At 46.5% G+C, this 12,736-nt stretch overlaps 2 protein-coding genes across 4 annotated transcripts in view; one reads left to right on the top strand and one right to left on the bottom strand.

The window, feature by feature from the left end:
* Window positions 1-3,044: 3,044 nt before the first annotated feature.
* aar2 (AAR2 splicing factor) lies at window positions 3,045-8,251 on the bottom strand. The gene is made up of 4 exons (XM_060894604.1): window positions 8,134-8,251; window positions 4,834-5,598; window positions 4,442-4,671; window positions 3,045-4,347 (listed from the first exon to the last, which is right to left on the bottom strand). The coding sequence occupies exons 2-4, from the start codon at window positions 5,594-5,596 to the stop codon at window positions 4,180-4,182; spliced, it is 1,161 nt and encodes a 386-aa protein (XP_060750587.1). The 5' UTR covers window positions 5,597-5,598; window positions 8,134-8,251; the 3' UTR covers window positions 3,045-4,179.
* A 345-nt stretch (window positions 8,252-8,596) lies between these two features.
* The window catches only part of zgc:113278 (Translocating chain-associated membrane protein 1-like 1-like), a 16,562-nt gene continuing 12,422 nt past the window's right edge, over window positions 8,597-12,736 (top strand). For 2 of the 3 annotated variants that reach the window (XR_009650001.1, XM_060894133.1), the window contains exon 1: window positions 8,597-8,915. Coding sequence is in view for 2 of the 3 variants with exons in the window: in XM_060894133.1 (XP_060750116.1) it covers window positions 8,796-8,915 (120 nt within the window). In the remaining variant the exon portion in view is untranslated. Of the gene's footprint in view, window positions 8,916-9,110; window positions 9,150-12,736 lie in introns of those variants that run through there. The other variant, XM_060894134.1, reaches the window with a different exon arrangement.

Below are 12,736 nucleotides of genomic sequence, written 5' to 3'. Positions count from 1 at the left end.
GACATCTCCATTTCTGTGACTCGAGGCATAATCACAGAGACATGGTCAATTAGGGGGAAAGCGAGAGAGAGAGAGAGAGAGAGAGAGAGAGAGAGAGAGAGAGAGAGAGAGAGAACGAGAGAGAGAGAGAACGAGAGAGAGAGAGAGAGAGAGAGAGAACGAGAGAGAGAGAAAGAGAGAGAGAGAGACAGAGACAGAGAGGGAGAGAGAGAGAGAGAGAGAGAGAATGAGAGAGAGAGAAAGAGAGAGAGAGAGACAGAGACAGAGAGGGAGAGAGAGAGAGAGAGAGAGAGAGAGAAAAGAGAGAGAGAAAGGGAGAGTGAAACACAATAAAGCCACACAAACACAAACACACAAAGTCTCATCTCATCATTACTGTCTTTTTCGTGTCACCGCTGTTTGATTGAGATGTTTATTCTCCTGCACAAACTCACAAACTCACAACCTGCAGGAAACTCTGATTGTAACTGACAAGGCCTGAAAGAACAAAGCTGAAGGATCTAAAAAAAATGATGCAATTCCATGATTTCAGAGCGAAGGTGAGGGAATCAGAAGGTGAGGGAGGACAGACATTGATCACTCAGGAGGACAGACATTGATCACTCAGGAGGACAGACAGGGATCACTCAGGAGGACAGACATTGATCACTCAGGAGGACAGACAGGGATCACTCAGGAGGACAGACAGGAGGACGGACAGGGATCACTCAGGAGGACAGACAGGAGGACAGACATTGATCACTCAGGAGGACAGACAGGGATCACTCAGGAGGACAGACATTGATCACTCAGGAGGACGGACATTGATCACTCAGGAGGACAGACAGGGATCACTCAGGAGGACAGACATTGATCACTCAGGAGGACGGACAGGAGGACAGACATGAAAAACATGAAATCCTTTTCAAAGCCAAAACTTTACTGTAACTAGTTCATTAAATTCTTGAATTACTCCAAAGATTCATCTCTTTACTGCTGAATAAAAGACTTTATGTTAAACTTTGTGCAGGACACAAACACCAACTCTCAGTTCAAACCAAAAGCACAACGACAACAATTCCTGGAGTCTAGAAGTCTGAGTCCAATACAGAAAACATCAGGGGGTTGGACTGAACTTCTACAGCCTTGTTCTGACCTCTGACCCATGACCTCTGTGGTCATTCTTTTGTTATTTTATTATTATAAGTCTATCTGTGTGTTCGGACCCTTTTTCCAGTCAGTTTCCAGTCAGTTTCCGTGTTTCTCAGCGTCTCCTCCTGTTCCACACAACACCCATGATGTGACTCCTGAGATGTTTGATGTGACAGATTGTGACACGGCGTCACGCCGCTGTGCTCGGCTCTGGGTTTCAAATCGCTTTTGATATTTTTGTAAAAGGGAGGATTAAAAACTCGGAAGGAAACGGAGGAGAGAATCCGGTTATTATTTTTATTTAAGATGATTTTTAAGATTCTTTTCACGTCATCACATTGTTCATGAGAACGTCATGTGTTCATGTGACCGAATGACATGAAATAATTACTAGAATCTTTTTATTTATTTATTTTTTTGACAGACTTTCCACAGCTCACACGTCATGTCTGATCAGTCAGATGGTGTTTATTTCATTCCGACGCTGCTCCGTTCGCCGCCGTCAATTCCTGCAGCACAAAAGCCTCAGATGTCGATTCTGATTGTAAACCAAAGCCGGACCTTTCACCGCTTCACACTGAAGGACATTGAAGCTGACGCACAGAGAGCTGTATGAGGTGTCGGAAGTGGACCTTACGGAGAAGACGTGAAAGGAGGGACACAATGGGAAAGTCAGAAGAAGCTTTTGCTTTTCCTCATTTGCTCATTCATCAGGACGCTGTGAATGCAGTGAGCGTTCGGGGTAATTAAGCAGGCGGTTCGAGTTTCTCCTGCATACACACCGTGACGGAGCTCATGGAGGCCTTTATGCTGCTGCTAAATCAATCCTGCTAGATAAGAAAAGGCTTGAGGCTGATGGAGATGACATCTCCATTCATTATAACGCTGAGTGTGAGAATAAAGGGCTGGGAACGAAGCCCGGGTTTATGTTTAGTCAGTTTTTTGATCTCCTCTGATGTAGTCAGACCTTCGTTCCCAGACACACTGTCAAGATGTGAGAAAGTCGTAAATGAGGAAAGGTTTAAAGGGTCAAAGAAGCAAAACACTCTTTATAACATATTTATAAACATGGAGATTTATTCAGTGTTCAAAATACAAAGTCATTCTAAATCCGCAAAGCCTCGTTGTGTATCTGTTCTGCCCCCTAGTGGACACACTGCACTAACATCTACATGACGTCATGACTCATATATATATCGCTTACCGCTTATCCGAACTACCTCGGGTCACAGGGAGCCTGTGCCTATCTCAGGCGTCATCGGGCATCAAGACAGGATACACCCTGGACGGAGTGCCAACCCATCACAGGGCACACACACACACACTCTCATTCACTCACACACACACACACACACACACTCTCATTCACTCACACAATCACACACTACGGACAATTTTCCAGAGATGCCAATCAACCTACCATGCATGTCTTTGGACCGGGGGAGGAAACCGGAGTACCCGGAGGAAACCCCCGAGGCACGGGGAGAACATGCAACTCCACACACACAAGGTGGAGGCGGGAATCGAACCACTAAGCCACTGTGCCCCCTATATATATATATATAACTGTTATGCTTTGTTTATTTAATAAAACACATATTTAATGAAACATATTAAAGTTGTACATTCTTTATTGTTTTAATTAGTTGACACTAACTTTCTGGACTTTGGACCTGTGTTACTTCCTGTGTGCTTCACTATAGTTGTGTTAATACAATTAATGCTCATGGAATTGTGTCTCTAAGAAATGTTTGTGAAACTTTAAATATATAAAGTGAGTTTATTGTTTGAGACTTTTGAGTTTTTGTAATAAGGTCATGATGCATTTCTGCCTGTTTTTATGTCAGTTTGATCACCAGGTATAAATCTGTACAAATCATGATACAAACCTTAGATACAGACACAACAAACAATGAAGAAAATTGACTTTTATTAACAAAACAAAAAAAGGTATTTAATTGTTTAAATTACAATGTGGTCAAAAACAAAACCGAGACTTTTAACCTTTCTTTAACTCCAATTACAAATCAGACTTGATTAGACGTGACAGACGCTAACGTAGCTAACAGATTAGCATGTCTAAATCGTCACGTTTCATATCCGTCATGATTCAACATCTTCCAGACGTTTTGGAAAGACAGAGACTCGTTTTAAGACGTAGCTCTTGGTTGTAGATTTTTTTTAGTTCTTGGAGGGTTCTTTAAGGTTTATTGGGTAATTAGAGGTAAGTTACCCCCTGGGTTTGAACCCTTTCTGAGGGGAAAACATTATCATAAGGTTTTACAAAAGTTCTTCGAGGGCTTTTAAACGTTCCATTTTGCTCAAAGCTGCAAATAAAATAAGCTACAAACTTCTCCAAAGACTCTTCAGTTGGTCCTGCCAGGAAACCTTAAAGGTCTGTGTAGAAAACTCCAGCTAAATGTTTCCCAATTAGAATGAAGTCCGACGCTTAATTAATTATTAACAAACTCTAGAACCCTGATTTCTAAGAGAGGAAGTATTTACTGTGTAAGTGTCCAAATGATCACTCACTGATGTCTGTGATCTCTAGAACCTGTCAGGAGCTCCACGATCTCTAAGAAAATAAATGTTCTTCAAGGGTTCCTTTTGGTACTTTATGGTTTTCACCATCCTAACTGGGTTCTACCTGGTACTGAAACCCTTTCTGAAAGGGAAGCACTGGTGTAGCGTTCAACACCGAAGCTTTACTGGACTGAGTATGTTTTTATTAGAAAACAGTCAGAAACCACATCAGTGATTGTGTTTAAGAGAATAAACAGCGCCACAAAGCTGCTTGAGGAGACATTAAACTTGTAGCTATGAGCTTCCTTTAATTACCAACATTACACTTGAGTCCAACTTAAAAAAAAAAAATTCTTCTCACTTCTGACTTTATTTCTAACCAAAACATTACTTTTCTTCTACAAGTGCAACTTTCACCGTTAACAATAACCATATCACTAACGATGATGAAGGACAAAAGATCAGTCACGTCCGTGTGTGTGAGGTGTCCATCTCTCTGATGTTTCTCAGAACATCGTGTGAGCTTCAGTCCAGCGTGACTCCTTCTGGAAGCTCCACCACCACCGGCGCACACTCGTCCAGGTCTACCTCGAAATCCCAGCGGAACTTCTTGGTCAGATGAGCTTTAAACTTCTCCGCTCTTTTTCTGAGAGTAGTGTTGACACCTGGAGAACCTGCAAACTGGAAGAAATCCTGGAGAAGAGATTAAAAAAAAAGAAGAGAGAATTAGAGGAGGTTTTTCTTCTTGTCCAGTCTGTTCAACTCGGCGTACGTCTTCTCTCGCTACCTGTAACGTGGAGGTTAGGAAGTTGTTCTGAGACACGATGTCAACAAAGAAGTCGGGAGGAATTTCACCGAGCTGGTGGTAGAGGACGCTGATGAGGCCCAGGTAAAGATCAGAGCGCTGTCTCATGGCCTCCTCACTCCTGCAGAGGAGAAGCAGCAGCTGCTTCCAGTGTTCAAACCCCTCATACACGTTCCCAATGAGGAAACACACAAAGGCAAACTGTAACTCGCCTACAACACACACACACACACACACACACACACACACACACACACACACACACACACACACAATAAGAACCAACTGAATCCATTCTACACATAAAATGAAATCTCTCTGCTTTGATGATTTGTGTTCCTATAGTTTACAGTGGAAGTGTAACGGTCGTGTACCGAGGACGTTGAGCGGCTGTTCCTTGTAGTTGTTCTCGAGCAGCTGGTTGAGGGCGTAGCTGAGGTCCATGCTGCACTGTGTGATCTGAGCGGGCGTGGCTCCTGGAGGATACGTTTGCTGAGGGATGTGAGAGAAACGGAATTCCGTTCCTTCCCTCTGCTTCATGCGTGGAAGTCTATCCAGTCCTTCCTTCATGCTCCGGCACTCCGTGTCGTTCCGAGGGAGGTTCTGCTCGGTTCTGTCTTTGGTGTGTGTCAGCTGCAGTTCGGGAACCACGTCGCTGAAGGCGCACACACGTCCGCTCAGAGGCTGCAGCGCGCTCGCTACATCCTGGCTCAGTTTATCCGTCAGAGACACCCACTTCCTCAGAGTGTCATATGGATACGGTCCCAGGTAGGAATCGAGCTCACGGAGGCTGGAGCGCACACGAGAAACCTCTTCTGAATTCTCTGACACAGAAAAGTCCAAATCCTCCTCGTCTTTGTCCCAGTGAGCCAAAAGGATCTCGCGAGGCTTCAGCGAGAGGAAGACGCCGCGTTTAGGACCCAGTTCTCCGCCCTGACTCTTAGCATTAGCTGGGCTATAATGGAGGAAGTGGATTCCTGGAGGGATCATCTTAATGCCACGGAAACGTGGACCCACCCCCCAGGTCTTATAGTCCAGACCCAGCTCGGTTCCTTCAGGAACGCCGAGGAGAACCAAAGTGGCTCCTTCTTCAAAGAGTCCTAATGCCACATCTGGGTCCATCTCAGCTTCAGACATCTCTGAGGATCATCATCATCATCATCATCATCATTATCCTCAGTTTATTCCACTTTAGCACAAATTTACACAGAATGTAGATTTATTTAGCCTTGGAGTTTTTATTTGACAACCGTCTGAGCTACAGGCTAACAGTCTGAGCTACAGGCTAACAGTCTGAGCTACAGGCTAACAGTCTGAGCTACAGGCTAACAGTCTGAGCTACAGGCTAACAGTCTGAGCTACAGGCTAACAGTCTGAGCTACAGGCTAACAGTCTGAGCTACAGGCTAACAGTCTGAGCTACAGGCTAACAGTCTGAGCTACAGGCTAACAGTCTGAGCTACAGGCTAACAGTCTGAGCTACAGGCTAACAGTCTGAGCTACAGGCTAACAGTCTGAGCTACAGGCTAACAGTCTGAGCTACAGGCTAACAGTCTGAGCTACAGGCTAACAGTCTGAGCTACAGTCTGAGTAACAGTCTGAGCTACAGTCTGAGTAACAGTCTGAGCTACAGTCTGAGTAACAGTCTGAGCTACAGTCTGAGTAACAGTCTGAGCTACAGTCTGAGTAACAGTCTGAGCTACAGTCTGAGTAACAGTCTGAGCTACAGTCTGAGTAACAGTCTGAGCTACAGTCTGAGTAACAGTCTGAGCTACAGTCTGAGTAACAGTCTGAGCAACAGTCTGAGCTACAGTCTGAGTAACAGTCTGAGCTACAGTCTGAGTAACAGTCTGAGTAACAGTCTGAGCTACAGTCTGAGTAACAGTCTGAGCTACAGTCTGAGCTACAGTCTGAGTAACAGTCTGAGCTACAGTCTGAGTAACAGTCTGAGTAACAGTCTGAGTAACAGTCTGAGCTACAGTCTGAGCTACAGTCTGAGCTACAGTCTGAGCTACAGTCTGAGTAACAGTCTGAGCTACAGTCTGAGTAACAGTCTGAGTAACAGTCTGAGCTACAGTCTGAGCTACAGTCTGAGCTACAGTCTGAGCTACAGTCTGAGCTACAGTCTGAGTAACAGTCTGAGCTACAGTCTGAGCTACAGTCTGAGTAACAGTCTGAGCTACAGTCTGAGTAACAGTCTGAGCTACAGTCTGAGTAACAGGCTGAGCTACAGTCTGAGTAACAGGCTGAGCTACAGGCTGAGTAACAGGCTGAGCTACAGGCTGAGCTACAGTCTGAGTAACAGGCTGAGCTACAGGCTGAGTAACAGGCTGAGCTACAGGCTGAGCTACAGTCTGAGCTACAGTCTGAGCTACAGGCTGAGCTACAGGCTGAGCAACAGGCTGAGCTACAGGCTGAGCTACAGGCTGAGCTACAGGCTGAGCTACAGGCTGAGCTACAGGCTGAGTAACAGGCTGAGTAACAGGCTGAGCTACAGGCTGAGTTACAGGCTGAGTTACAGGCTGAGCTACAGGCTGAGTAACAGGCTGAGCTACAGGCTGAGTAACAGGCTGAGCTACAGGCTGAGTAACAGGCTGAGCTACAGGCTGAGTAACAGGCTGAGCTACAGGCTGAGTAACAGGCTGAGCTACAGGCTGAGTAACAGGCTGAGCTACAGGCTGAGTAACAGTCTGAGTAACAGTCTGAGCTACAGGCTGAGTAACAGTCTGAGCTACAGGCTGAGTAACAGTCTGAGCTACAGTCTGAGCTACAGGCTGAGTAACAGTCTGAGCTACAGGCTGAGTAACAGTCTGAGCTACAGGCTGAGTAACAGTCTGAGCTACAGGCTGAGCTACAGGCTGAGTAACAGGCTGAGCTACAGGCTGAGTAACAGTCTGAGCTACAGGCTGAGTAACAGTCTGAGCTACAGGCTGAGTAACAGTCTGAGCTACAGGCTGAGTAACAGTCTGAGCTACAGGCTGAGTAACAGTCTGAGCTACAGGCTGAGTAACAGTCTGAGCTACAGGCTGAGTAACAGTCTGAGCTACAGGCTAACAGTCTGAGCTACAGGCTAACAGTCTGAGCTACAGGCTAACAGTCTGAGCTACAGGCTAACCGTCTGAGCTACAGGCTAACCGTCTGAGCTACAGGCTAACCGTCTGAGCTACAGGCTAACCGTCTGAGCTACAGGCTAACCGTCTGAGCTACAGGCTAACCGTCTGAGCTACAGGCTAACCGTCTGAGCTACAGGCTAACCGTCTGAGCTACAGGCTAACCGTCTGAGCTACAGGCTAACCGTCTGAGCTACAGGCTAACCGTCTGAGCTACAGGCTAACCGTCTGAGCTACAGGCTAACCGTCTGAGCTACAGGCTAACCGTCTGAGCTACAGGCTAACCGTCTGAGCTACAGGCTAACAGTCTGAGCTACAGGCTAACTGTCTGAGCTACAGGCTAACTGTCTGAGCTACAGGCTAACTGTCTGAGCTACAGGCTAACTGTCTGAGCTACAGGCTAACTGTCTGAGCTACAGGCTAACCGTCTTAGCAAACAAGCTAACATTTTACCTCAGAGCAGCACAATGACAATAATTATAGCCTTATTTATATATTTCCTGTATACAAACACAAGTCCAGTATAAACACATATATTTATATTTAACACAGAACATAAATTTACCTGCGTCCAGAGTTAGAGCGTGAAAACGACGTGTTCAAGTTCATTAACGCGGACTTAACGTAAACTTCCGGTTTAAAAGCCAGAAACATGTCACAATAAGAGTCACCCTGGCGCTAATAGATGACAGTTATGAGTTTTATTCAAATTATTATTATTATTATTATTATTAATATTATCTTCTACCAGAGGAACACTTTAGCACAATACACCTACATATATACACACAAACATATATATCTGTTTCTTTACTACAGCTGAAAGTTTTTTTTCAGGATTGACATCAAAATGATATGAATTAATTTAATTTGTTAATTATTTAATTACACAATGGGACATATTACAGTAAAGTGAATAAACAAGTCTATAATCAGTGCTTTATTCTAAGCCTTTTTAATATTGGAATTTTTGGATCTCAGAAGCTCTTTAAACCGATTTGAAGCGGAAACGGCACTTTTGTTTTGTAAATCGTGACTACGCTGACTTCCGGTAGCGGGTGTATCTTCCAGTCGGATCTGTAGACGAATACAAAGTGTTCCTTTACTCCTGAAGCTGGAGTGTGAAAGCTCGCTTTATCTCAGTGACTTGATGTTGTTATTGTTGTAAAGAGAAGAAGCTCTTTAGCGCTTTATCCGTGTGTACAGACAGACAGCTGGAACTCTGAGATGGGCTTCAGGAAGAAGAACAAAAGTCCTCCGGTTCTGAGCCACGAGTTTGTCATCCAGAATCACGCTGATATGGTGTCGTGTGTGGCCATGATCATCTTACTGGGGCTCATGTTCGAGGTACAGAACACACACACCGGAACACACACACACACACACCGGAACACACACACACACACAGTGCCCTGTGTGGCCATGATCATCTTACTGGGGCTCATGTTCGAGGTACAGAACACACACACCGGAACACACACACACACACACACACACACACCGGAACACACACACACACACACACACACACACACAGTGCCCTGTGTGGCCATGATCATCTTACTGGGGCTCATGTTCGAGGTACAGAACACACACACCGGAACACACACACCGGAACACACACACACACCGGAACACACACACATAGTGCCCTGTGTGGCCATGATCATCTTACTGGGGCTCATGTTCAAGGTACAGAATACATACATACACACACACATATATATACACACACACATATATATACGCACACACACACATATATACACACACATACATACACACAGCGCTGGAAGGTGACTGGCACCCCATGTAGGCCAAAAGGAAGGACCCGGTACTACCAGAAGCCATTTGCGGTCCTTAACCCCGTCTTCGGTTTCGCCTCCAGCGCAAGGGCCACCTGCCGATAGCCCTTTGTCAGGTCGAGGGTGGAAATGAACCAGGCCTTCCCCAAGCACTCCACCAGGTCATCCACTCGGGGGAGGGGATAGCTGTCGAAATCCGAGTTCTGGTTGAGCCTCCGGAAGTCGTTACAGAGGCGAATGGACCCGTCCGGTTTAGGCACCACCACAATATGGACCAAGATCTGGCAGACTCCTCAATAATCCATTCCTTCAACATTCGTTCCACTTCTTCCTCCATACCGCGACGGCGGGCTTCCGGGACCCTGTATGGCCGCTGTCTTGATCTCATGGTGCACCAGTGCTGTACATCCTGGACGGGACGAGAAGACATCTGCGAACTGGTCCAGGTCCTGGTTGGTCCTGGTTGTTGCAACTGATAATTTACAGGTCCCACCCTCTCGAGGACTGTCTATGGGCCCTGCCACTTCGCCAGGAACTTGCAGGCGGCGCTAGGAACGAGTAGCATTACTTGGTCCCCAGGATGAAGTTCCCTAGCATGGGTGGGACGATTGTATCTCCTTTGCTGTGCATGCTGGGCTTCCTGTAGGTGTTCCTTCACGGTGGGCCCGACGCACTTGATCCATACCTGCATGTCCCGATGTCTGAGCAGAAGGGGGAGGGTTGTTCCTCCCAGGCCTCCCGAGCCACGTCCAGCATGCCTCGAGGGTGCCTTCCGAGTAGGAGTTCAAACGGTGTGAAGTCTGTGGAGGCCTGGGGCGTTTCTCGGACAGCGAAGAGGACGTAAGGAAGGAGGAGGTCCCAATTCCGCTCTTCCTCTTCTACCACCTTTTGTAGCATCCGCTTCAGGGATTGGTCGAAACGGTCTACAAGTCCATCTGTCTGGGGGTGGTAGACGGACGTCCTTGGGTGTTTGAACTGCAACAGCCCACACAGATCCATCATTAATTTCGACATGAATGGCGAACCTTGATTGCTGAGGATGTCCTTTGGGATCCCGGCTCGGCTGATGAGCATTGGCAGCTCCCTGGCAATATTCTGAGAGGTGGCCTTCTGAAGTGGGACTGCCTCAGGGTAGCGGGTGGCATAGTCCACTATCACCAGGATGTATTCATGACTCCGTGCAGATTTCGGCAGCGGCCCGATGAGATCCATGTCAATCCTCGACAATAATAGGAAGGGGAATAATGGGGGCCGGCGCTGGCTTCTGGAGAGGAGCGTCCACTCCCCTGCTTTGCTCTGGATATTTACCTGTGTGGTGGGGACCGAACGGGCATTGCCATGGACACACAAGGCTGCAGGAGTCTCCACCGACTACTGAAAGGGGAATTTTGGCCGGCCGGGCCAAGAGCGCGGGCACAGGGTGGCTGTTTACCTCCACGGTAATCCGGGGGCCCTTTTGGAATGGCGGGGGTGTGCAGGCCGCAGCTCGCGAGCCGTTGTTTGTGGGTCTGGGTTGGGGCCGTAAGGTCTGGCTCGATCATGGTCATGGGCTCATCGATCGGTCCAAGGGCTCATCGATCGGTCCGCCTGATGATGCGCAGCAGCTCATCCATCTGTGGACGGGGGTTGCTGGTCGGCTCATACTGCCACCTGTGAAAATCACCGGCTGCAGTCACTGCATCGACGACAGCGGACGATAATCTCTTCCTTTACTGTCTCGGGCACTCTCTGGATCAATCGCATAATACGCCAGTTGGGCATCTCCACTGAGCAACGGAGCCGGGGCGTCGGCCCAGTCCTGCTTAAACCAGCCCTCCCGGTCCACGGTATGCTCAAAGGTGTCCAGGAACGCCTCCATGTCATCTTCAGTGCTGAGCTTAGTGAGCCTGCGCTGAGCATCGTGGCCGGGATCAGGGAGGGGATTGATAAGGGGCCCCTCGCCGGAGCTCCAGTAATTACTCTGTGGTGCTCTTGACACTTTTGGCCAGCTTCTTGGTCACCCCGTGCTGATGGAGGCTGGCCTGCAGAAGATGCTGCAAGACCTGCGGTACAGTGGGTTTGGGCGCTTCCTCCGTGTCCGGTGCCCGCATTCTCCACCAGTGTAGGGCACTCTGAGGGATGGGAGATGGAAGAACAGACACAGAGGCGGGATTAGAGCAAGCAATGTCAAGGTTTTATTTTTCTTTAAGTTGCTAGTGCAATTTAGTGCAGGAGAAAAGCAGTGAAAGTGACTGCTTTTCTCCTGCAAACAAACTAGTTCCTTCCTTCCACACACAACGGGACATCCACACACACACCCCGGAACACACACACACACACACACACACTCACTCACTCACTCACACACACACCCTGGAACATCTACACACACATACCGGAGCATACAGTGAAAGTGACGTGACATACAGCTAAGCATTTTGACCCTTTGTTCTCAGCATTTATCTCATCCAAAGTGCACACACACAGCAGTGAACACACACACACCGTGATCACACACCAGATGCCTTACTTCCCCTTAAAACACACACACACCAGAACATACACACACACACACACACACACACTGAACATCTCACTTTACCCGCAATACAAACCCGACCAAATAAAACACAGCTCGTGTATGAGGTGGAGCAGATACAACATCTACAGCACTTACAAAATAAGACCCGTTACATCACATCGTTTATTATCCTTGTTTATCTTCCAGTGACTTGTTTGTCTGTTTGTTTGTTTTTCTTAAACTCTTCAGAGCTCCTCCTCGATGCTCAGTCTTAAATCAAGTCTAGGGATTTTTCTTCAGCGTCCCACAGATCTCACACACGTCCTGCAGATTAAACAGTGTTAACAAACCTGAACGTCTTCTCTACTTACTATTTTATTTAATCAATAATTAAACAAATATGTTTATGCAAATACATCTTAAAATATAAGTAAAGACGTTTTAGTTTATTTAATTAACATACATGACTGAAGTCTAGACATTAGCTTCTCTAAATACACTAAAAAAATGCTTTAAATCATAACAAATAGAAAATCTGAATCATCTGAAACCTGTCTGTGTATTTTGTGTAGTTTTATTTTATTTAAATGACGTTTTGATTATTCATTAGATTTATGATAATTGTTATTTAACGGCTGTCTGTGTGAATTTTTGACATTTACGTATTTTATTTAATGGCTGCGGGAACATCTGTAACATCTGTAACATCTGTAACATCTCGACCTGCTGCACCTTGTGTATTTTGTGATTATTAAATAAAATTAGTTGGAGGTGGTGAGACATTGGTTAGTGTTGTGTAATCTGTGAGAGTTATGGAGCTGGATGGTGTTTGACTCCGACAGGAAGAACATGAGATGACAGGA

The sequence above is a fragment of the Tachysurus vachellii genome, chromosome 19, assembly GCF_030014155.1.
Source record: "Tachysurus vachellii isolate PV-2020 chromosome 19, HZAU_Pvac_v1, whole genome shotgun sequence".
NCBI classification, from domain to species: Eukaryota; Metazoa; Chordata; class Actinopteri; order Siluriformes; family Bagridae; genus Tachysurus; species Tachysurus vachellii.
Note: the sequence above shows the minus strand (reverse complement) of the source record. Positions and strands in the feature narration are given on the sequence as shown.

Excerpts from the sequence above, each read along its gene's own strand:
- aar2 (XM_060894604.1), bottom strand. The coding sequence starts at position 5,596 with ATGTCTGAAGCTGAGATGGACCCAGATGTGGCATTAGGACTCTTTGAA. Across the intron at positions 4,672-4,833 it reads ACAGCCGCTCAACGTCCTCG|GCGAGTTACAGTTTGCCTTT; the intron begins GTACACGACCGT and ends TGTGTGTTGTAG. Across the intron at positions 4,348-4,441 it reads TCCTAACCTCCACGTTACAG|GATTTCTTCCAGTTTGCAGG; the intron begins GTAGCGAGAGAA and ends TCTCTTCTCCAG.